Below are 27,012 nucleotides of genomic sequence, written 5' to 3'. Positions count from 1 at the left end.
ACAAGAAATAAAAAGAGAAAAAGTAATACAAAACAACAAAAATATGAAATGCTTAAGACCGAAATTAGGTAAGTGTGAAATAAACAAAAAAAAAGATGAAAACGGACTAGAAACAAACGTTAAAGATGACATTATAAATATTATCCACCATTTCTACTCAGAACTATATAAAACAAAAAAGGAACCACCAGAAACAATTAAAAACCAACTTAAGGCTAAAGTAAAAAATGTCAACTCAGAGCTACAGCCAGAAATAAGCAAATCAGAAATAAAGAAGGCATTGAAAGAAATGAAAAACAACAAATCGCCAGTAAAAGATGGAATAACTGCAGATATGCTGAAATATGGTGGAAAAGTGGTAATTAACAATCTACATTCCGTTTTTAACAAGATATTAAAAGAAAAAAGAATCCCAAACAACTGGAAGGAATCCGTAACCATTATCCTACACAAGAAAGGGGATAAAGCAGATATAAAAAACTACCGTCCTATAACACTCCTCAATGTAATGTATAAACTCCTAACAAAAATTTTAACCAATAGATTGACGACAAAATTCGATGGATACCAGTCAAAAGAACAAGCTGGTTTTAGAAAGGGATTCAGCACAAGTGACCATTTACTAAGTATGAAAATACTTATAGAACGAGCAAATGAATAATGAAAAATGAATAAGAAAATGAATTGACCACAGATATACGGAACTAATAGCCAATATATATAAGGAAGCCAAAACAACAATTAAAGTATATGAATAAACAAAATCAATACAAATAAATAGAGGCGTGAGACAGGCTGACACAATATCACCGAAACTTTTCAATCAGGCTCTGGAAGATATTTTTAAAAGATCAGAATGGGAAGAAAAAGGTATAAAAATTTATGGACAACGCTTGAACCATCTAATATACGCTGATGACATCGCATTGATAACAGATAAATGAGAATAATTATTTGAAATGATGAAAGAACTGGACGTAGAAGCTGGAAAGATAGGCCTTAATATGAATTACAGCAAGACCAAAATTATAACAAATACAGATGAAAACATCACAATGAGAATCGGACAAGATGAAGTAGAACAAGTTCAGGATTATATATATCTGGGTCAAACTATAAAACGTAACAAAGAAAACCAAACAGCAGAGATAAAAAGACGAGTTAGACTGGCATGGGCGGCATTTGGCAAACTAAGCTACATTCTTAAAAACAAAAGATATCCACAGCATCTTAAGACCAAAGTATACAATCAATGCGTACTCCCTGTTCTAACTTATGGTTCCCAAACGTGGACATTTACAAAAGTAAACATGGACATAACCATAAAAACCCAAATAGCAATGGAAAGACAAATGTTGCACATAAGACTAATGGATAAAAAGGGAAACGAGTGGACAAGAGAGAAAACAAAAGTGAGGGATGTTAGATAAGAAGTTGCAAAATTGAAATGGAGATTTGCCGGTCACAATATAAGACAAAAAGAAGACCGATGAAACAAAATTCTTATAAGTTGGAGACCGTGGGAATATAAATGAAGCAGAGGAAGGCCCCAAATGAGATGGGCAGATGATATCAAGAAGCACGTGGGCTCTAGGTAGATGACTATACCGACAGACAGAGAAGAATGGAAAAGGATTGGGAAGGCCTATGTCCAAAGATGGACCGAAAAAGGCTAATTAGATAGAGATAGATTCTTGTGATCTTAGTATTTCCGTTGATTGAATAGTATAGGGTATCCAATATTTTAATTAACGGTATGTCAGAGTTTTATTAATTTTTATATATATTTGCAAAATGAAGAAGAAAGTTCAGTACAGGCAGTTAAACAGCTGATCTGTCAATTTAGAAGTAAGAGCAAGTACCAACTTGCTGAAAAGCATACCATACACAAAAGGGATAATAAAATGTACTGCACAAACTATAGCGATATAAGCTATATATAAGCTATATATCTATTAATTATTAGGATATACAGTATTTTTTCTAATACACCTGGAACGATTGAGTGAATAGGTGAACTATCAAATAGGAGACTATTAGTGTGGAATTAGAAAGACTAATAAATCGTTGATCAATTATTCACTATTAGGCAGTTAATGAGAAATGTTGGGAATACAAAAAAAAAAACATTAAACTAGTTATTTATAGATTTTAAACAAACACTGATATAATCATAAGAATAAAACTATGAAATACCATGGCAGAACTAGGCTTACCTAATAAACTAATTTAACAAGGAGTAATCTACAAGTAAAGTATCTTACTGTCGACTTATTTTCAAATGTACTGCAAAGAGCTCTAAAAAATGTGAACGAATTATTAACAGCTGTTTTGAAAACTAAATATTATGAGACGAATTGGGGATATTATATTACATAAACTAAACCGCTTGCCTACAAAAAATATTAGGAAAATATGATACGACGGAAAAGACTAATGACTTTACAGCTAATTGCCACATAAGTATCAATGTAACTATAGCTCACAAAATGGGTTCAATTACATTGCAATTTTTAAATTTTTCGTGATAAAATGAAGTGATTCATTGTTGTTTTGAAAAGGTAAGTTGTTTTTTATTTTTGTATTCCTATCATCTGATATTGTAATATCAACAACATTTTTCATAATATATTCTGAAATGCGCTTTCTATTACTGATAACGAACAAAAGTTTTTTTAACTTCTCGTTAATATAATTATGTAGGAATTTAGATTTTTATCTTGTTCTTACTATAGTGCTAAAGCATAAATGTAGTTATAGTCTACCGTATTTTTTCATAGTGTTCATAGTTTTTGATTGTAGTATAGCTTATGTGTTTATAATAACTAGCACATAGAAAATAATAAAATTTTGTACCCTGTGCTTTATGTTTATTATCCTTTATTGTATTGGAACATCTAGAAGTATAGTAATACATTTTAATTGTTGAACAAAAGAGAAAATAAAAACACTTTTTGTGGTGTGCCACTTAACCATACACAAAATCGTACACAAATAGTCAAATGGTAGTAAAAGTTTCCGATATAGGCCGCCAGACGGCAAAGGCATCGCCGCGCTCGATGTCTATACTATGAAATGTTTTTCAGATAGTCTTCGAATCAGATTTTTTCAAAACATTAAATTACATCTTTTTGTCTTTCTTTATTTAGGCTAACCGCTACTGTTTTTTTTCTTCAGCGTTTCTTCTTAAATTACATTAATGTTATATTTACAATTCTTTCTGGAACGAGCTATAATTTTTCTCAAATAACCATTTTGTGTGGTTTAGTCACCTTACGGTTTAGCGTGCTTTGGCTCTTTAAAGTCCCTTTTAATATTAATATCGTTTGAGAAATTTTTCCCAGATGACTAAATAAATTTCTTTAACATACAAGAGAGAGGACGTAGAGTAGGGCATAACGTAACTTAGATGTTGAATGAAAACTGCAAATTGCTGCTTAGATTGACAAATACCACTCCTCATACCTAATATCTTTTGTACCCATCTTTGCTGTGTTGGGCAAGATTTAGTATTGGTGACGTACATGATCTTTCCTGTCTATAGCAACTTTTGTCTTTTAATTTGAGTTTTTCTTCTGTTTTACCTCTTGAGAAGTATTTTGTAAAGCTGACAAAATAAATATATTGACCGATAGCTTTTGTGGTCGTTGGAGTTTTTGCCAGGTTTAAGCAAGGCAACAACTTTGTCTTTGCTTGGTTTGTCTGAAGACTTTGGATATCAGTAACTGTTGTATTTTTGGTCCAAATTTTATAATAAGCTTTGTGCTCAGATCTTCAGTCAGTGCCGTACTATTCTTCATTATATACGTAGATAGTGGATCCAAGCTCAACATCGTTAAAAGGTTCCTTCAGCTGACTGGTTTTGTCCTCTCTCATTTTAAGTTTTTCTTTGCTTCTTTGCCGGCAGAGATAGCACTTTTACATTTATTATGTGATTTTCAGCGATAAGCTTAATTCCAAATACACTATTTTTTGCCTTCTATGTATTTTCTGCACTAGAAATGCGTCACATTTGTGCTAAGCGCATATGTCTGATAAGGTTAAGTAAAGTAAAGTGTCTTTATCTTTAGATATGCCCTTAATATTTATAGACATTATTAGAATAATTGATCCTAAAAAGGACCGATTTGACAAAAATATTGACCGGGTGATTCTGATTAGCCGATTAATTAATTCTTCATTACCCAGGGTACAACTGATTACGGTGGTCTTATTTGTACTCAAATTTTCGTAAAGGCTTTTCTTTTGAACCCCATAAGAAATGGCTAATTAACTTTTCATTAAAAATAATTTTACACACTGTTACTTTTCGACGATATTTCGAATCAGATTTGTATAGTAATAAGTATAGTTAATATGAAGTCTCTTTGTGAAAAGTAAATGAGTTTGTAATATCGGTCACAACTCATATATGAATGATAAGGACATAAACGGTTAAAATAAGTGCACAGAATTTTAACTAAATATATCGGCGCCATTGTTTAGGAGATGGATTTATCCCAGAGATTAAAGGTTAAATGTATATTCCAGGTTCTATCTACGTATTTTCATTACTAAAAAAGTATTTAAAATAAAGGCCTTAAGATATATTTAGATTCTATGGAAATTAGAATCTATGGAAATTAGCAAATTAAAAAATACAGACATAATTATTCTGAATGACAAAATTGAGACAAACAGTTGCCTCAAGTATTGTTTATATTGTAAAGGTTATCGTCATAGTATAGTCAGAACGCAACAAGGTTCTATTGGCTTTTCTGCTTTTTGTCTCCTCATTCCTATTGAAAACTTAGCCACGTAAATAACGTTTTAAAAATATGTATCAATATTTCTTTAGTGCCTTTCCTAAGATAACTTTTTTTAAGCCTACTTCGTTTGACTACATGTAATGGATTTGATAGTTCCCAACAGATAAGTATTGATTGTAGGTTGGATAGCAGTTGGTTGTACAGGCATGTGTTGATAAATATGATGGGTCGGTAGGTAGTTCCATTATTCCTAAATCTGACCATATGTTACCTCCCCTGTTGATTCGTGGACGTCCTAAGGGCATTTTTTCTCTCGGGGCATTCTCCCAGTTTAACTTGGCAATGCAGTTATTAGAAAGCCTTTGGATGTAGCCAGCGTAACTTTGGCGTTGAGATTTAGTCTCTTGTATGACGTTGCTATCTTTATATATCTGTTAGACCTTGGCATTAGTTCCGGTTCGGTATTGGTTAGTATTCGGACCTTTGTAAGTTGGAAAATAATTCTGATGGCTTTTCTAGTAATCCTGATCTAATTAATACCTAAGTTTTACTTACATTGTTTTGTCAGCGTTCTCGTCACATTTAAGTCAATAGCACTGGTTTAATCACTGTTTTATATATCCTGATTTTAGGGATTTGTATTAGACTTCTGGATTTAAAAGTGTTATGTGGGTTATATTTACATCAGTTAGCTACCTGAATATTCCATTTTATTTCTTATGTGACAGCGTTATCTACGATACCTAAAACGCTGCAATCTTTTAAAATTATATGGGTTTATTGTTACGTTATGCCCTACCCTACGTCCTCTCTCTTGTATGTTAAAGAAATTTATTTAGTTTTCTCATTACTTACTATCAGACCGTTTTTTGCTGCTAATAGCATTATTTTGTAGCATTCTAATATTTAATCTATGAATTAAATCCGGATAGCAAATAGATATTTTTCACTTTCTCGGAGAAATAATATTCTAACATACAAAATCCTATTAAATTGCCAAAACCTTTCTTGCATATTATATTTACTTATGAGGGACAGCAGCAATATCAGTACCATAATAAGGCGTATAGTCCTGGACTGGCTAATCGTTGGATAATTGAAAGCATGAGTGTAGCAGTTATAATGTTTTCGGGACTGCTACCTGGTATCGGGGAGCAGAGATATCAGTACCAAGTTAGTGCATATAGGAATTGTTGCTTGAACTTTATTATTATTAAACAGCACTATATTTCCTAGTAAAATCCTCATGACTTTACAGTAAGACAAATTTTCGAACGTTGGTTATGGAAACATCATGTACATACCACCGGATTCCCTAGATCGACATTCAGCAAAATTCTTTTAATAATGATGCGGGAGTAAAAATATAAATATCTGGGAGCTTACATCAACAAAGAATTAGATTCAGACTAAGAAATCAGGGTACGAATAGAAATGGCAAGGGCAGCGTTCTTAAAATTCAAGCAATTGTTCTGTGACAAAAATCTTAATACTGCGCTGAGACTGAGGTTTGTTGAATGTTACGTCTGGTCTCAACTATTGTACGGAGTAGAAATATGGACGGTAAAAGCGCAAATAGTTAGGAAGCTTCAAGCCTTTGAATTTTAGATATACCGGAGAATGTTGAGAATTCCATGGACTGCCAGGGTCACCAATGAGGAAGTGCTGAGAAGGATGGGTCGAGACAAAAAATTGTTGAGAACAATAAAAGTACGCAGGACTGCATACCTGGAACACATACTAAGGAATATAAAGTCTTCTGCAGACCATCATGCAGGGTAGAGTCGATGGCAAAAAGGGAATAGGTAGAAAGAGGAAGTCATGGCTGCGAAATATTCGTGACTGGACAAAGATGACTGTAGACGAATTATTCCACGTTGCAAAAGACAGAGATACTTTTAGAAATGTGGTCGCCAACCTCCGTTAATGGGGACGGCATAGGAAGAAAAATAATGATACGCTAAACAAAAAAAAACAGAGATGAAGATAGGCGCCAAGAAACTCTGTGTTATAAAACAGTTGAATAAAATACAGATTCTCGATTCAAATATTCAAAAATTTAATGAAGAGCTTACCAAAATAGAAATAACGTCTATTTAAAATGCAATTCATTAATGGCTCAAGGTACAAAGCAGTCCTAGCATCTGCTAATGATATTGATCTTATAAGAAACTCTCTCCGCAAACGACATCTTCAACAAAGTGAAGAGAGCACGAAAAATGTTTTACTTAAAATCAACAAAATAAAAACCAAATACAAGCGAATCAACAGAAGAAAGCAATTCAATACAGAGCATAATTCACTTAAGACCTATTTTAATACATGAATGCGAATCATGGACAATGACTAAAACAAATAAGGAAGAACTCCGAATATTTGAAAGAAAAATAATAAGAAAACTTTTTTAACGTCATTATCATATTGCTACAAATCCGTATAGAATAAGAACACGTACTAAATAAAGAAAGCTCTTATAAATATATTGTTTAGAAAAATAAATCGCTTAAGGTAGATCGGACACATGCATAGACGCCAAGATGTCAAACTTGGTTAAAAAACGTAAACTAATTTTTGAAACCAAATTCAGTATTTTGCTTTAATCTGTGCCTTCTAAGAATTGCAAGGAAAACAGACGTTGATAAAACTGTTATTAGGGACATGGGGAATCTAAAAATTGCATTCCACAACATATCTCCTCAACTAAGCAAAAATCCTTAACGAATTGATTTCTAGTACTCGTACAGAGTATATCGGAATAAAAGGAAAAAGACAGTTAAGCAAGAAGAAAAGTGCAAGCATTTACGTTTTAAGGGTGAAAGGATGTGCGCCCCATTTTTAGCTGACAAGCTTGCGGAGCATACTATTTCTGGTCCTTAGTTTGCCTTTTAGTTTTAAACAAGATTCTGTGATTTACAACGTGCGATATAAACTATCTACAAGGTATTTATAGGAAATTCAGAGTTCAAGGATTTCATCACACTATTGGATGTTCAGTTTTGTGAAAGCGCCTGTGTTGGGAAAATTGAAGGAGCGTTCCTAAGATTTTCGGGGTTTGGCTTAAAATTAAATCGTAGTTCATTTTTATTATATTTAAGGCATCTATTAGATTTTTCTCCACTCCAGCAACAAAAGTTTTTGGTTGTGCAATGTATGGTCTACATGAAAATCCTAGTATCTACTGGTATCTGTTGATCATTTGTGTAAATGTAATACAGTGTAGGTGCCATTACGCTACGCCAAGCGAGACCGTTTGTCTGCGTTCTCCATATTACCATTGAATGATACGAAAAATCTTCTGTTCTGTAGATATACGCGGATAAAACGATGTTTACAGTTTGTCATACAGTTTTTGAAGAAATGTCCTCTAATTTAATGTGTCGTAGGCGGCATTTAGATTGACAAATACCACCCCTGATACCTGATATCTTTCGTACCCGTTGTTGCTTTTTGCAACAACGGGTACGTTATTACGTACGTTATAAGTATTACGAATAAAAATAAATAAGCAAGAAGAATATAAGTGAACCATATTTAAAATAAGTGACAGAAAAAAGAATATTATATATACATTTACTTCTAAATTAAAAATAAAATACTCGTATGCCTGATCACGAAAGATACAAAATTTACAAGCTAAAAAGTATTTTTTAAAACAACCGATCATATTATATGTAATAATTGTAATAGATATGTTGGCTATAATCAAATTACCATAAAGTCACCGAAATATTTTATCTGAGTAATGATTCACTACTGATTGCTACGTTACGTTATACGATACATTTATAGTTAAAGCAAAATTAGGTGTTATGCCTACTTATTATTTTAGTATCTGTTACAAGTTACATACTAAAGTATTATAGTAAGATATTGAATTCCATACATTTAAAAATTGAAATATTGAAATTAGACAGTAGAAAATTGTAATTTTAAGATTGATTTACAAATTATTATAATTTAAATTTTACTACTTTATGAAAAAAATATTGTACATCATAAAACGTAGCAATCGAAACATCGAAACGTACATTTATATAATAAATTTTTCAGTGTCAATGCATTAAAAAAATACTAATACATAAAAATTGCCTTTTCCAAGCTTATAACAGACACTAACTTAAGTTTAAAAATAATTAAAGCAAGTAATATAAATTACCACCGTAAAATATTTAACTACATTAACCAAGTATTTGTGGAATTTCAGAATGAATAAATTGATTGATATTTAAATAAATTTCAAGTTCCAAAACGTACCTGCTATAAAATTTAAAAATCTACGACTAATCAAATTATTGGCAACATCGGAGGAGTTTAGTTGTGTACGGGGAAGAATACATACGGATCCCAAAAGTGTTTTACCCTATTACGGAGTTCATTTAATCCTACGTGTTGGTCGGAGTCTACATAAAGCACTACCCAGATAATAATATACACGGTGTATATTCTCCTGGAGTTAGTATAATACCGTTTTAGTACGGGGCCCACATTAACCGCTAGATCTATATATATATATATATATATATATATATATATATATATATATATATATATATATATATATATACATACTGGGTGATTGATTAGTGTGGGGAAGCTTAGGAGATCTGTTATAGTAAAAATTACAAAAAAAAGTTACTAACAAAAATTGTAGGCAGCTTTAAACTCCACATTTTAAAATTAGTTACAATCTCTCAGGGTGTTCCGTAAGATCGTGGCGGACCAAATTTATGTTTTTTTAAATGAAACACCATCTATTTTATTTTAAATTTGAAATCTGCTTCACTTCCACATCACAACAATGCAATGTTTTATTATGAATTTAATATTATTATACATAATATTATTTATTTAAAATATTTGTTTCATTTAAAAAGTTATAACAAATAATATTACCTGAAAATCGTATTAAGTTTAACTCCGTGTATAATTACCTAAAAATTAGTATAGGAACATTGATCTATTGCAACCATAATTTTTTAACAATTGTTAAAAATTATAAAACATATTCGTTTTTATAATATTCGTTAAATCAAATACAGAGTAAGTCAAAATGCAAGTACATTATTTTCTTGGTAATTTTAAATAGAACACCCTGTATTTTATATCACTATCGAAAAGTACTAATATCGTACTTCAAATTTTATGAATTACTTCCTATATCTAAAGTTATCAGTTTTCTAGATATTTTTATTTTTCCATCAAAGTATTAATTTGGTAGATATTTTAACGTTTCGTTTTAACGGACTTCAGCTGGTAACTGATTGACAAGATCCCATGAACGGTGTCGAAAACAAAATGTCAATGTACCATGAAACAATATTAGTTAAACATAGCATTACTACAACCAAAAGATTCAAAACTTTGATGATGTTAAAAATGATAACAGCAATCCAGGTGTTGGGATTTAAAAAATTTTAATTATTTAATATTTAATATAAAAGATGTAAAATTACTGATATTGTTAAAGGTCATGTTTAAGAGAATGACGTATGCATTAGGCAGCTTATATTATTCTTTGTCGTATGGAGTGTGGTCTAAAAAGTGTAATTTATAACAAATTAGCTTAGATATATGGGATTGTCCTTTTATGTTGCTCACATCTAGGACAAGGTAAAATTGAATAGTATATATTTGTAGCTAATGTAAGACTTCGTATTTAAATGAAATTGTTTAATACTGCTCGTATGGTAAAAAGGTTGTGTGCAAATTACAGTACTCTGATTGTGATGCTACATATATAGGTAGAACCTGTAGATCACTAACTTCCCGTTCCCTAGAACACACTAAAAAAGAGAACACTTCCACCTTCTCACAACATCTCGCACAACATAAACATACCCTCAACATCCCAGAAGACGTCTCTTTGTTACATAATATCCCTCAAAAAAATTTTCTAAAATTAGATCTATATGAAGATTTGGAAATAGTCAAAGAAAAGCAAAGAAGCCCCAACTGCGTTAATCGCCATGTATCTTTCAACCGTGACTTTCAACCCTTACACCGACAACTCTTCTCATAGCCCACACTTCCCAAATTTGCCTCATCTTCTTTACCTGACCTTCCTCTATAAACGTCAACACCTTAATCCTTTTCAACAATTGTTGCTCCTTTAAACAACCATTCTCTTTACACTATTGTCACAACCCTCCCTCCCAATTTTTCCGACCCTATTGTTAACTTTATAACCATCCACATCTATCATACCTCACTATTTCATCATTTTTACACTCTTCACGTTTACGTCATATTCCTGTCCATTCTTCTTTCTTTTGCTATTTCTCTGTCATTTCATATATCTACCATCCACTCATTAGTTCTAAACTCAGTAACCATTTAAACATAACCCAACAATTTATCAGAATTCACTATTTCCCACTTTACCAAAATCCTTAATCAACCATTGCTTCCCTCTCTTAGTCAACAACTTAGTACAGCACTTCAATTTCAGGATTTAATATATCGAATTTAATACAACCAAAATATATTTTGTTCAGGGTGCTAGATGCTGTAAGCATGGAGGACCTCTGTTATCTCTAATTTGTTGATTAACTCATTTATTTTCCTTTAACCCCCTCCCCTTTATTCTTTAGTCATTTCCTTTACTTTTATTCTTATCAAGTCTCTGAGGAGCTCAGCCTTTTCAATTTTAAATTAATTCCATATGTTATAACTTTAATTCCTTCAGCCGGAAGATTTCTAACCCTTTTCTCAATTTATTGGACGCACTTATATTAACCTTTTTACCATACGAGCGGTATTAAACAATTTCATTTAAATACGAAGTCTTACATTAGCTACAAATATATACTATTCAATTTTACCTTGTCCTAGATGTGAGCAACATAAAAGAACAATCCCATATATCTAAGCTAATTTGTTATAAATTACACTTTTTAGACCACACTCCATACGACAAAGAGTAATATAAGCTGCCTAATGCATATGTGTGTGTGTGTGTGTGTGTGTGTTTGGTGAGTTGGCTTGGAAACTAGTCCTTTAGCCACAGAATTGTAATGTAAGATATTAGTTTTTAAATAATGTAACCAACTTTAAATAAAAAGTTACATATTAGTTCGTATACTTCTCTACTATCTAAGGAGAGTAAATGGGTGATGTTTATGGGAGTCTGAATTTTAAGTTCTGATAGTTTTGAATACAGCTGATCTGTTTCATACCTATGTTTATCGCACTTAAAAAGAATATGGTTGATGTCACATTGTGATATATTATCGCATGAGCATACCCCAGAAGGGATAATATTTAACTTAGCCAAGTGAGCTGGGAATGCACCGTGATTAGTTTTCAGTCGAGTAATTGTGGCTGTCAACTTCTTTGGCATTGCATATTTGAAAATATAGTCAACATCTTGTGGTAGGGTAGGGTGGATAGTATAATATTGTTATTTGAATTCGTTGCTATGTTTTTCCATTTTTCTTTCCAATTTATAAAAATTTTGTTATAATAATGTTGTTGTAAGTCCTCCAATGTAAATATGGGAATATAGAGTCCAACATGAGTCGCATCTTTAGCAAGCTGGTCAACCAGTTCATTTCCCTCGATACCTATATGACTTTTAACCCAAATAACTGTAATATCTTTACTATATATTTTATTTTTAATAGCACAAAGAATATTATTTCTTTTATGTTGAGTCATATCTGAGTTTAATCCTTTAATGACCGATAATGAATCTGATAATATTACTGCTTTATTTAAATTGTGTGAATCTAGCCAATCTAATGCTTTTTCGATAGCTACCGCTTCAGCAGTATATATTGAACAATGTGATGGAAGTTTAATTTTCAAGGATTCGCTTTTATGTGGAATGTAAACTGCGCAACCTGTGGCACCATCCTCTTTTTTGGAACCATCGGTATACATTATTACGTGATCATTATAGTCACTCAATATGGATCTAAGTAAGACAAAGTTTATTTGTGGGAATTCTGTGTACTTTGGTATAATGACTTTTGGTTTATTTAATGTTACCTGAAAATTAGCTTTATATATTGGTAATCTTTTTTCTTTGCCATAGATATTAGGATACTCATTAGTTTCTAAGAAAGCATCAGCAAGTGGAGGAGAATTTTTTATGCGCCAGTATTTATTTGAGAGGTTTTCAATAGATAACTCATACAGTTGACTAAGTAGATTATTATTATTTAATCTTAGCTTCAGGATATGTTTAATTGCCATAATTTCTCGACGATTTTGAAGAGGTATTTCATTACTTTCAGCAAGTAGTACATGGCAAGGAGTAGACTTCATGGTGCCCAAGCATATTCTTAGACATTTAAACTGAATGCGGTCTACAGTTAATAAGTGTGTGTTACTGGCGGCACCATACAGAATGCAACCATAGTCTACAATAGATCGCACGTAGGCTCTGTAAAACATCAATGCAACTTTGGGGTCAGCACCCCATCTTCGATTAGTAACACGTTTAAGAATATTAATACCTTTTTCACACCTACTTTTTATATATTCCACATGTTTTGACCATAAGAGTTTGGGATCAAGAAGAATGCCAAGATATTTGTATTCTTTGACAATAGGTATATCATATCCAGACAACTTTATTTTGTCAGGCGTACGAATCCTATGTCTAGTGAATATCATTGTGGCTGATTTGTCAGGGGAAATGGTCAGTCCATGATTTTTTACCCAGTTATTAACGTTTTGCATGATGAATTCCAGAGCCTCCAGGCAGTCAGTATACGAGTTACGCTCTGTATAGATGCATATGTCATCAGCGTATTGGATGCAATTGATTGTGTTGTCAAAAATGCCATGAATACTTGCTGAAAATATGTTGAACAATAACGGACTTAAAACTGATCCTTGTGGAAGACCTGTATGAGCAATTCTAGGACCGTGTAGTTGGTTTAAATGATCTTTAATATATATAACACGATTATTATAAAGATGAAAAATATTAGTCGCTATATTTTGAGGTAATCCTATATCATATAGTTTTTTGTGTAAAATGGTTAAATTAACAGAATCATATGCCCCTTTTAGGTCTAAAAACAAACAAGCAAGATAATTGTTTCTGGAAAACGTTATTTGAATGTCGGTAACTAAATGTGATATTGCATCCAGTGTACCAACACTAGCCCTAAATCCATATTGTGTACTTGGAAGGATACTATAATGTTCTATAAGCCATTCTAATCGAGTCTTAATAAGTCTTTCAAATGTCTTGCATATGCAAGACATTAATGATATCGGTCTGTAAGAAGAGGAGAGTGTTTTATCTTTATTAGGTTTAAGAATTAAACAAATAACTATTTCTTTCATATGATCCACATATCTTCCATTGAAAAGCCAATCGTTGAAAATTGTTAGTAAACTTTGTTTAGCTATAAGAGGTAATTCATATATTATGTTATAAGTAATTTGATCGCGCCCCGGAGCCGAGGACTTTGAAGACTTGAGTGCAGCCTCAAATTCTATCATATCAAAACTTTCCTGGAAAATATTGTATTTACAAGTTTTACTGTTATCCTGAATAGGAAGGTCAACATATGGCGGAGCAAATTTGTCGAGCAACTCTTCTATTAGTTCATTTGGCAGGGGATATCGTCTTGTACGGTAATTTTTATTCACTAGTTTATTAACAAAATTCCAAATTTTACTGATGGGAGTATTTTTGTTTAAAGTATTTACAAAGTTAATCCACGAACTTTTTTGTTTGTTTGTAAAGAGGAGTTTACTTTTGGCTTGAATTTGTTTGTATTTAATATAGTTTTCAAAATTTGATGCTTCAATGTATCTTTTGTAAGCAACTTTTCGTGAAATGATCATATTTTTGCATTCATAATCCCACCAGACTGGAATTCGAGATTTTGGCTGAAAGGAATTTTTGATATTCATAGAAATCGAGGCAGCATCGTCAATTGTCTTTAACAGGAAGTCAAAACGTTCCGCTGAAGTGATATTATCGGTTATATTTTCGGATAATGTTTTTTCTATATGACCTTTAAAGATATTCCAGTTTGCTGAAGACTCTTTCCATTTAGATGAAGGAATTATTGTACATGGGTGATAGTCCAAGTCGATAGTGATTACTATAGGTAAGTGAGTTGAACCCAGAGTATCGGGAACAGGATCCCATGTGGTGTATCCAATTAGATTTGGTGTAACAAGGGATAGATCCACCATTGATGGAAGTTCATTAGGTCTTGTTACTTTGGTCGGTCTACAGTCGTTTAGCAGAACTAAATTACTGTTATCTAGCGCGTCTACTATACACTTGCCCTGAGCGGAATCCTTCAAGGAACCCCACCTACTGTGGTGTCCATTGAAGTCCCCACCAATGACAACCCTACCACTAAATTGAGTTAAAAGCTTTTCCCAATCTCTATTATTAACTATTACTTTGGGTGGTTTATAAATACAAACGATTACCAATTTAATTTGTTCTATAAAAACTGCACACGTTTCAATACCTTTATTAAAGTTTTTCTTTACATTAATTTCAGTAAAACAAAGGTTATTTGATATGAGGATGGCTACACCACCGTAACCATCAGGTCTATCGCTTCTGATAACGTTGTAACCTGTTAAACCAAAATTTTTATTTTTAGAAAGCCATGTTTCATTAAGCAGAATGACATCAACAACATTGTGCTCGAGATAATTAAGTAAACTAGGTTTATGTTTATTTATAGATTGACAGTTCCACTGCAGTATGTTAAATGTCCTGTTGTTCCCCATCGCTTTCAATATCTGTTAGGTTGTTCAACATTTTTTCAATTTCTTCTTTTGTATTTTTTTGTAAGTTAGGTAAAAATATTTTAGGGTTAATTGTCTTGATGATATTTTCTATCAAGGCTGGAATTTCATTGATTATTTTACATTCTATTTTTTCTTTATACGCCATAAACTCGTCCCTGTAGGGATTAGGGATTATAGGTTGGGATGAGGTGTTTGTAGCATTGGGAAATCTTGGGAAAGTTGGTGTCTTTTTGATCGCAGTAGGAGAGATAGCTTTACGCTTGTTTCTTGTTTTTTTAATGGTAGGTACATAGGATTGATTTTGATTTGTACCTTCAGGGATGTTAGGGGTTAAGGCGGGGAAATTTTGTATAGTATTGAGGATATCGAATCTATTATTTGTAGTTACCTTGGCGTATGAAGGATTGTTAGCTATGGTTTCTGCCTCTTTAAAGGTAGTGTTTTCTAAAGCCATTATTGATTTTATTTTGTATTGGTGTTTAAATGCAGGACACTGTTTAGAGAGTGAGTTGTGTTCAGTGGAGTTGCAATGTAAACAAAATAGAGAGTTAGTGCATGTTTCATTATTATCATGAGTTTGACTACATTTTTTACAACGATTTGATGTTGATTTGCATTGCCGAGCAGTATGACCGAAACGAAAGCAATTAAAACACTGAACAACCGGATATATATATTGTTCAACATTAAACCTAACCAAGTCTAAATTAACAGTCTTAGGAATGCTATTTCCTTCAAATGTCAAAATGACCATCTGGCGAGGTACAAGAATTGTTTCATTATCCGAATCAATTATTTTCCGTTTTAACCTTTTTACTTCGACAACATTTTTATCTGAAACAATATTTTCTAAAATATACTTTTCATCCAAAAACGTATCGACTTCCCTAATAATTCCCTTCTTTTGAGTAAAAAATGATGGAATATACGCTACAAGTTTATTATCCTTAATAAGCTCATGTTCAATTAGAGAATTTGCGCAAGTATAAGTTCTAAAAATTACTTTTACCTTATTTCTGCCAACAGTTTTAATGTCTAGTACATCGTGTTTAAAATATTGGTTTTTAAATAGATAATGACCGACACCTACTGGTGATAAACGGGACAAGTTTTTGTCTGTAGATTCTACAAAGACATTATAATACCCTGAATCATTTACTTTATATCTGTTATTTAAATTAATATACCTTTTGTCTTCCGTATCCATTAATGATATATTATTCTGGGGTGGCTCAACACCACCCCCCGATTCACTCATAATAATAAATAATTAGATCCTACCTTTTTTGAAGATCGGTTGGTTTATTTTCAAATTAAATACCTATTAATTTGATAATAGCACTAGTTAAGGACCCGGCACAGATTTATCGAACGATGTTCACCTGTTAACTGTCCAACGAATACTGGCCTAATGCATACGTCATTCTCTTAAACATGACCTTTAATAACATCAGTAATTTTACATCTTTTATATCCAATATTAAATAATTAAAATTTTTTAAATTCCAACACCTGGATTGCTGTTATCATTTTTAACATCATCAAAGTTTTGAATCTTTTGGCTGTAGTAATGCTATGTTTAACTAATATTGTTTCATGGTACATTGACATTTTGTTTTCGACACCGTTCATGGGTATCTTGTCGATCAGTTACCAGCTGAAGTCCGTTTGAAGAGGTTTACTCTCCGGACACTGGAACTCACTTAAAGCATGGGTGTATGTTACCTGAAGTAAAATTTAATTAAAATTTTAACCATCAAATAATATTAATAACATTATGTACAATCTTTTGTAACTATATATATTTTAAAGGGTTTTTACCCTAATATTTGGTGGCTCAGGCATGGTAACCTGTAAGTATAACCATTTTGCTTTTTTAACCTTAGTCAAAATTTTAAACCATGTTTGCTTCAATTAAATGGTTTATACTTATTTTAGGTATTTTTGACCTGATGATGGAACTGTTGTTCCGAAAACGTTCGTGTTTTTGATGTAGCCCTTTTAAGGGTTTTTATAAAATATACCCATTTACAAAGATTCAACCTCTTTTTTTGTGATACGTGGTATACAGCCAGCTGCAGGAATTATTTTCCTTGTGGATTTCATAAATTTTAAATTTTAATTGAATTATTGGGCTCCATTACTGTTCGATTGCACCGTAATCATTTATCTCTCTGTATTGTCGAATTATAAATACACACTTTACGAAACAAAAAATTTTTATCTACAGAGTACTTGTCACAACCTTTTAAAATTGTATAAATTGTCTGTAGATCGACACCTAATATATGGAAATTGATTTTTCCTCATGCAGCATATTATTTATAAGTAAAAATTTACAAAACGACTTAAGTATTATATAATTATGTAGTCACTCATTTTGAACATTTTTTTTACAGGATCGCGAAAGTAACCGAGGACGATGTGGCCGTGGAGGAAGCAGAAACTAATGTATAGAAGAAATATTAAAATAAACTAAACACAACCACCATAACCACTGTTTATGGCTGCTGTGTTTACTATAGAGTTATTCCTATTATCGGCTTTTTAACAATTTTTATGGACAAATCATTCATATAATAAATAATCCAATCGTTGTTCATTTCCCGGGGTATTTTAATAAATTAAAACATAATTTTCGTACATTTTCATCTTTTATATATGAATTATGTTATGATAATTATTTCTATGTGACTGGTACATGTAGATCAATATTATTTTTCTACAGAGGTTCGAAATTTTAGCCTCTGACGACAACTTTCAGATTGTGATACTTACATTCAGTTGTAAAACATTTTTTAATAACAGAAATAAATGTCAGCATATACTTATGAAGTTATACATATTTAACTAAATCTTAAATCCCTTTCCACGCTAAAGTTCATTATCATTCATTAAAAACATCATTTTTATTTCATTTAAAAAAAATAACAAAACGAACTAATTGTATATATAGAGTAGTTTATTATAGTATCAGCAAATCGACCAGTAAGAAATAAAACTCTATTTTTTTAGGTCTCAATATTTCGTCATTATTTTGTGACTTCTTCAGGAGAAAACTGTGAGTGTATTAGAATTATGGGATGTTAACAAAGTGAATATTTTATTACCAAAAAAGAAGAAATTTAAAATTCGCCAACACACAACGTAGGGGATGTAAGTTAAATATTGTTTGAATTTCACGTTGTGTAATAATACAAAAACAAATCGCTCAAACTAAACTGTATTGTAGAAAAAAAGCACATGTAAAATATTTTATAAACGAGAAATTTAAAAATAGCGTCCTTATCCTAACGCTGATGTGATGAAACTCTCTGAAGGTCGACCTTCTTCTGTCCACAACTACCTGGAGCCGCTCTCGAGGGGTGTAAAATGAAGGTCGGGTATAACTTAACTGAAAGTGTATCATACGGGGTTGCTAGAAAGTTTTAACATTTAAGCCGCCTCCCTTGAACGCCTACAGGAGTTCAACAAGTAATTGAGTTGAGTTAAAAGTTTCTTTCACTGTTTGTTTCACTGAAGCTGAAGTTACTGATCTGTGCGTAGAACGCACACGTTTTGTCATTGGTCGCTTGAAACAACCTCTGTTATTTTTAATTGTCACTGCACGAACCATTTCGTTACTACCCGCATGTAATTGAGTCACTCTACCCAGGCACCATCTTAACGGTTCAGTCCAGTTTTTTTTCAGTGGACATCTAAGAAATTCCGTTCAGGAATTGCGGTCAATGTTGATCCAATTAAAAAGTGTGCTGGAGTAAGAGGAAGTAAGTCGGAAGGGTCGTTAGACATTGGTGAGAGTGGTCGTGAGTTTAGGCAAGCTTCAATTTAACATAAAACAGTGGAAATTTCTTCATATGAAAGAATTATATTGCCAATGACACGCTTTAGGTGAAATTTCACAGATTTTACTCCCGCCTCCCAAGTGATCTTGGAAAACTCCTCCAAAGTGAGGTGATCGTGGCGGAATAAACTGCCAATAGATACCTTCGGTAGTTAAATTGTCTCTAATAGTTGAACAAGAGGTGTCAAAAAATTTGACAAGCTCATTTTTTGCACCAACGAAGGTACATCCTAGAACAATAGTGGAGTCGCACCAGTAAGTGATTTCTTCGAAATCTAATTGCATCTGTTGTTTTACCTTGTCTATCAACTCAGTTAGCAAGTAAGCTCCAAAGTTCTAGGCGCGGTACCGTGAGGATATGTTTTAAAGGAGCTACTCTGGTTTTGGAACAAAGTAGATGACAATGAAAATTTTCGAAGTTTTCAGATGAACGAATATAAATGCAGTGGTGGATGTATCTGAAAAACCGTGTAGTTAAATTGACTTGTAGTTTGTACAAATTACATGCTTAGAAATTTGTAACTGATTAAATGTAGTTATTAGTATGTTAAAGTTGAGTCTGATAGGTAACCCATTTCGTAAAGATATCCATGGGAACGACTTCGTCCCAGGAAATTTTTAATTTCCACAAACCTTGGAGAATAATTTTAGCTGCTATAGTTACAGCCGAAAGCAAACCTAGTGGATCAAATATTTTCGATATAGTGGAAAGAATAAGTCTCTTTGTAACTTTACACTTGTGCTCTATAGGTTGAACATTGAAATGGAAAGTGTCAGATTTTGGACTCCACAATAAACCCAAAGTTTTGATAGTATCGTCAGCTCCAATTTCCAAGGAAACATTATTTTGATCGTCAAAGTTTAAAATAGGTGCGTTGACTGCTTCTATTGTAGAACCACCTGTGTCAAGATCGTCGATATAAAAGTCCCGTAAAATTATAGAAGATATGTCGGGAAAATCTAGTGGCAAGAAAACTAGCAGAAGCAATACCTTAACTTACGGTGGTTAATAAAGTATAAGTTTCGAGAGAGTTTGTTGTATGATCAGATCGCCATATGATCTTTTGTAAGGAGCGTTCTTCCTCCTTTATCAGTATTTGTCGATACATCTTTTCTATATCGGCTGTTAGTACAAAACTATGTTTACGAAAACGTGAGATGATAGTAAAAAGATCATCTTTTAAATTAGGTCCAACCATAAGAATGTCGTTCAGGTTAAAACCTGAATCTGTATTGGCCGAACCGTCAAGAACAACACGAATTTTATTGCCTCTATAGACACAATGATGAGGAAGAAAGAACTCAGATCCTATGGTTTCAAAGGGTGAAACGGACATACGGTGTAAGGATAAATATTCATCGATAAATCGAGTGTAATCATCTTTTAATTCAAAATTCGCATTAAGCTTCTTTTCGAGAGAATAAAATCTTTTTGTTGCTGTAGTCTTAGTGTCGCCTAGATTGTCGACGGAAGATTTCAAGGGAAGTGATACTACAAACCTACCAGAAGAATTAAGAGAGGTCGTTTTTAAGAAGTGATTTTCACAAGAAAGTTCTTCGTTGGAAAAAAATTTTGTTTTTTTCATTCTTCAATTTCCCAAAATTTTTAAAGTTGATCTTCAATGCTCAAATTGTTTATGGTCGACCAATGGCATGTAGTTCTGGCTGCAAGGGTATTGTTTGGAAATAATGGACCTAAGATAATCTATCCGAGTTTGGTTTTTTGAAGAAACTTCGGTTGTCCAGATGGTAATTTAATATGACTAATACAAATTAAATTTCAGAATATGTCTGCACCGATAAGAAGATCAAATAGAGATGAGTAATATTAGAAGAAATATTAAGTGATTTCTTATCGAATGTGACAGAAGGTAAATTTCCTGCAATTTCCGGAAGTACTAATCAAGAAATTACTTGAGAAAAGTTCAAAGTTTTGGATTTAAATTTTACTGATATTGTGTAGCTTACAATAGAATTTGTTTGGTTTATACCAGAAATAGAAAAATGTGTTTTGGTTGTAGGGAACCTTAAAAGATTTAATAGGCGCTGGGAAATGAAATTACTTTCCGAGCCGTTATCTAGAAGCGCACGAGCCTCGTATTCGTTACCTGATTTGTCAAAGATGTTTCTTTTTATAGTTGATAGCAAAGGAGTAGAGTTGTGCTCAAACGAAATGTTACGTGCTGTCAGTGCATTAGAGCCTTCTGATATACCTGGACTTGAGCAAGGTAAACTGCTGATGGTTTGATTACTGGTTTTAATAAGCTTTTGTGAGTTACCTTGAAAATGTAAAAGTGTGTGGTGTATTTTCCCACATTTACGACACCCGGAAGATTTGCATTCCTTAGTGAAATGACCACTACGCAGACAATTTATGCAAAGTCATAAGCGTTTTGCTTCATTATGTCTTAATGATTTTTCTAATTTGTAAAATTCAGGACAAGTGTAAATTAGATTTTTTTGTTTACATAAAGAACAGTTGGAAGAATTATTAGTTGACCAGAAATTCCTGCACTTGGGATTGCCTGTAGATGGAAATTTGGGACGAGATTTTTCTTCTTGGTTATTAATAAATTCTAAGACTCTACATTTGCCTTTTAGAAATTCAGTTAAGTTACTCAAAGTGGGTAATGTGATCTTGTCGTCTTTAATTGATAGTTTCCATTCTTTGTGTGTAGCATTGTCTAGTTTTGTGGTGATTAGATATATGATAAGGGCATCCCAAGATGTTGTGTCTAAGTTTAAGGACTCAAGAGAGCGTAAATGTCTGTGGAAACCATCAAGTAAAGTGCGTAAATCATGATGTGAATTTTTTGAAACATTTGGTAAGTTAAATAATTTTTAATATGATTATTAACAAGAAGATATTTGTTTTCGAATCTGTCTTTTAGTAATTCCTATGTAGTTTCACATGTTGCCTCAGGAATGTCCAGGTTACGTATTGTTTCTGTGGCAATACCTTGTAAGGATAATCTTAGATAATGGAATTTCTGAATGTTGGAAAGTTCGTGTTGGTATGTATGATAGAATTAAATGTATCTCTAAAGATCAATCAATTATCATAATCACCCTCAAAGGAGGTCAAGTTGATAGCGGGTAACCACGGGGTTTTGAAAGATTGCTGTCAATAAAGACTCGCACATCGCTCATTTTTACATTTTTAAAGTCAAATTTATGTCCTGTCTTTAAGTGGTGGTCTACTAAGGTACATGATAGGACTAAATATATACTAAATGTATTCTAAGTAACATATGGCATGATAGATTCCAATCTTTAAAAAACAAAATCTTTTAGTTACTCTACCTACAATTTTATTCCATGTTTTAGTATCAGTCTTACAATAACTAACTACGTACCAACAATTACATTTTATAGATCAATTTAAGATGCTCATGATCCTTTCCCGTTTCTTTAATATTAATTGCATCTTTTCACCTTAAAATATCAATAATACTTCCTCTTTTTCACAATTTATTTATTAAAAATTGTTCAATCTTAGACTTCACTCTATAAAAATATAATATATTGCAGATACCATAACTCCTAAATATGTCAAAATCATTTAGATATGTTGGCGAATTCTAAATTTTTATTTTTTAGTTGTAAGTAATGAAATATTCGCTTTGTTAATATCTAGTAATTCTAATAAATTTACATCTTTGTCCTGAATAAGTCACAATGACAAAATATTGGGACCTAAGTCAAATAGAGTTTTATTTCTTACTGACCGATTTGCTGATACTATAAACTACTGTTATTAAACAGAGTACTGTCGAAAATAATTTGGACAAATTATAATTATATATATATATATATATATATATATATATATATATATATATATATATATATATATATATATATATATATATATATATATATATATATAATGAACCAGAATGTTAACGTTTAATTCTTTATATATATATATATATATATATATATATATATATATATATATATATATATATATATATATATTTATATATTGATTTATAGTATCAGCAATCGGTCTGTGGGAAATAAAACTCTATTTGTTCTATGTCTCATTCTTTCTCATTCCTCTACTATTAATTTTATCTTTAAACCTTATAATATTGATAATACTGTCATAATAATTGTTTATTTTAACTTATTCAGCTAAAGATTTTACATTAAGAATTCCCTCTATAAAATATAACGTATTGCGATTACCATAATTCCTAAATAAATCAAACAAAAATGTCATTTACCTAGATATATATATATATATATATATATATATATATATATATATATATATATATATATATATAGTTTGGGTTTGTAATCATCCTTTAAAGTGAAACTCTTTAAGGTTTTCTGAGCTTTTGAGTTTATTTAACTCTTTATCAAAATATACATTGAGGACGCTACTACTATAGAATTAACAGTCTCTTCTCTGCAACATTCTATATGTATTAATAGTCACTAAGGCCCTATCTAAACATATATATATATATATATATATATATATATATATATATATATATATATATATATATATATATATATATATATATATATATATATATATATACATTTGGAATTTTTTTACGGAACATAGGATTTTTAATACAATAACTCAGATTCCCTGATTTGCAATTAACCAGTGTAAATTTCAATATAACTTATAACGTCAATATAATGTTTTGTAACTTATTTATTTGTTCCATTGGATTGCCTCCCATCTGCGGTTTGTAGTGGCACGTCGACAGTGTTGTTCCGTCTACCAATTTTTCTTAAAAGTCCGGTTTTGTGAAGATAATAATAATGTTTTATTAACATCAATTTTGTTTGTGTTTATTAGGTATTATTTGAATTATTAAATTTATACTTAAATACATTTATTATTCCAAATATTGTTTATATTTTCGAATTAAAAAGAGTGTTATTATTATTATTTTATTTTTGAAATTACTTTTTATTTTTAGAAATCTACTTTTTTTAGTTAAATAATATTTTTAATTCCATATCAACATTTAAATATGTAAGTTTTTGGCGAATTGACATGCACTCTAGCTGTGTTCCGTTTTTACACTTACACTGGCGGCATCGCGGCCTGAATTGACTTGACGATGATCGTTTGCGAAGGTACGGTAGGAGAAAATCGACTAGAGAGCTGAAGAGATGAATCGCGACGTTGTATTGAAATTAACACTGGTTAATTGCAAATCTGGGGATCTGAGTTATTATATTAAAAATCCTATGTTCCGTAAAAATTTGTTCAAATCTGTATATATATATATATATATATATATATATATATATATAAATATATATATATATATATATAAATATATATATATATATATATATATATATATATATATATATATATATATATATATATATATATATATATGTGTGTGTGTGTGTGTGTGTGTGTGTGTGTGTGTGTGTGTGTGTGTGTGAGAGAGAGAGAGAGAGAGAGAGAGAGAGAGAGAGAGAGAAAGAGCAATATTTTTACTTTTCTACCACTTTTGTAGAGCTCCCGCGGATTTTTACCAAATTTTAGTATATTACTGTACTTTAAAAAGTAGCCTGTAGCTATTTTTATTGTATAGGTCAAGAAAAACGAAAAGAAAACTAAAAAATATTATGATTTTCAATTAGTTGTCAAAATTTAACCAAACGAGAAAAGAAATTGTAGAAACAGGTAAATTAAAGTATTTTTTAAATACCTTTCAAACGAGCATTGGTAAATTACAATCCCTTTAGTAGATTCGAAGATACAAAGTTTTAAAAATAGCCAGTTTTTTTGAATAGCGCATTTTTATCATTTGTAGACTGATAGCACTTTTTCTTATCAATCTCAATGTGCATAAATTATATGTATAGAACAATGTCTATTTTTTCTGACCGCCTAAAAATTGAGCTTGACCCCTTTTACCCTATATTTGAAGAGCTTTATCGCGGAAAAAAATTTGTTAAAATCCTCTATAAAAGGTATATAATTAATTAATTAATTGTATACCTTTTATAAATGGTTTTAACAATTTTTTGTGATACATGGTAGTTACAGCCAGTTACAGGAACTTAGTTTCCTTGTAGACTTTATCTCTGAGCCCAGTAAACCGATTTTAACTCACAAGGTCACATTTTTTTTATGATCTTAACTTTGTGATGAAACAATTTACAAAACCGCAAGAATATGTTTTATTTCATAGGTCAAGAAGAACGAAAAGAAAACTTACAAAATTTTATGATTTTCAATTGTCCAAATTTAACCAAACAAGGAAAAAATTTTTGGAGACCGATAAAAGTATTTTTTATACCTTTCAAACAAGAATTAGCAAAGAAAACTGCATTTAGTAGATTAGAAGATACAGCTGTTTAAAAATAACCAGTTTTTCTAAATCGCACTTTTTATCATTTGTAAACTGATAGTACTTTTTCTTAACAATCTTAAATTGCATAAAAATTTAGGTGAGGGTAGTTCTATGTATAAAACAATGTCTAATTATAATTTTTTTTTGAATTTTTTTCATTTTCTTGACCTATAGAATAAAACTTTTTTTTGCAGTTTTGTAAATTATTTCATCAAAAAGTTAACATTATAACAAAAAAAGAATGAGTTACTGTGGATTAAAATCGGTCCACTGGGCTCCGATATAGCTCTTTACATATAGGGTAAAAAGGGTTATTGTTGATCCTTCGATGGGCATATTTTAGGCTCAGGGCTACCTAGAGGACTAAAGCATAGCTATGGGCTACTTTTTAAGATACAATGATATACAACTAGAATTTGGTAAAAATCCGCTCAACCCCCCCCCCCCCCTACAAAATATTGCTCATATATATATATATATATATATATATATATATATATGTATATATATATATATATATATATATATATATATATATATATATATATATATATAAACTCCTGGACAAAATTAACGCACCACTTTAATTAATCTAAATATTTTCAATATGAACACAAAATAAAACTAAGTTACATTGAAATAATAATAAATACCTACAAATAAATCCAACACGACTTTATCATGACCTTAATTTGCCTAATTGTTTCTTTAAAAATTTGTTTTTGCCGGAAAAGCGTAGATAAGCTAGCATAACTCCAAATTGCAAAAAGAAAAAAATCAGTAAAGTAACATCAACAATCAAATGCATCTGGGTCAACACTAATACCATGTAGGCCCTTCTCTACTTCTTATGACTGCATTTATGCGTCGAAGCATGCTTGATATCAAATGCTCAACAAAAGCTGGCGGAATATTCTCTCATTCTTCAATAACGGCCTCAATGAGTTGGTTGTGATTGGCAATAGGGAGTCTACGACTTCGAATCGTTTTTTTGAGATAGTCCCATAGATGCTCTATAGGATTCATGTCCGGACTGTTAGGTGGCCAGTCTAATAATGGAATATCAACATCATTTATGTAGCCAATAACCTGTCGAGCCACATGAGGACGAGCGTTGTCTTACATGAATAAAAAATTGGGCCAAAGAAACGGAGCAAAAGGCATTACATGTTTGGCAATAATGTGGTCTAAGTAATAATGGGCATTCATAGACCTCATACGTATGGGGATCAACTCCGTACGAGCTTCAAAACAAATTCCCCCCCAAAACATTTTAGAGCCACCACCAAAAGGTACTTTAGGAGAGATATTGCAGCTGACAAACCTTTAT

At 31.5% G+C, this 27,012-nt stretch overlaps 1 protein-coding gene across 4 annotated transcripts in view; it reads left to right on the top strand.

Moving 5' to 3' along the window:
• Ythdf (YTH domain-containing family protein) overlaps positions 1-18,323 on the top strand; it is a 687,327-nt gene extending 669,004 nt beyond the window's left edge. For all 4 annotated transcript variants that reach the window (XM_072545119.1, XM_072545102.1, XM_072545111.1 and 1 more), the window contains one exon: positions 17,888-18,323. In XM_072545119.1, coding sequence (XP_072401220.1) covers positions 17,888-17,938 — 51 coding nt within the window. In that variant the 3' untranslated portion in view covers positions 17,939-18,323. The remainder of the gene's footprint in view (positions 1-17,887) is intronic.
• The last annotated feature ends 8,689 nt before the right edge of the window (positions 18,324-27,012 follow it).

This window comes from Diabrotica undecimpunctata, chromosome 1 (genome assembly GCF_040954645.1).
Source record: "Diabrotica undecimpunctata isolate CICGRU chromosome 1, icDiaUnde3, whole genome shotgun sequence".
NCBI lineage: Eukaryota > Metazoa > Arthropoda > Insecta > Coleoptera > Chrysomelidae > Diabrotica > Diabrotica undecimpunctata.
This window is presented reverse-complemented; position numbering and strand designations above follow the sequence as displayed.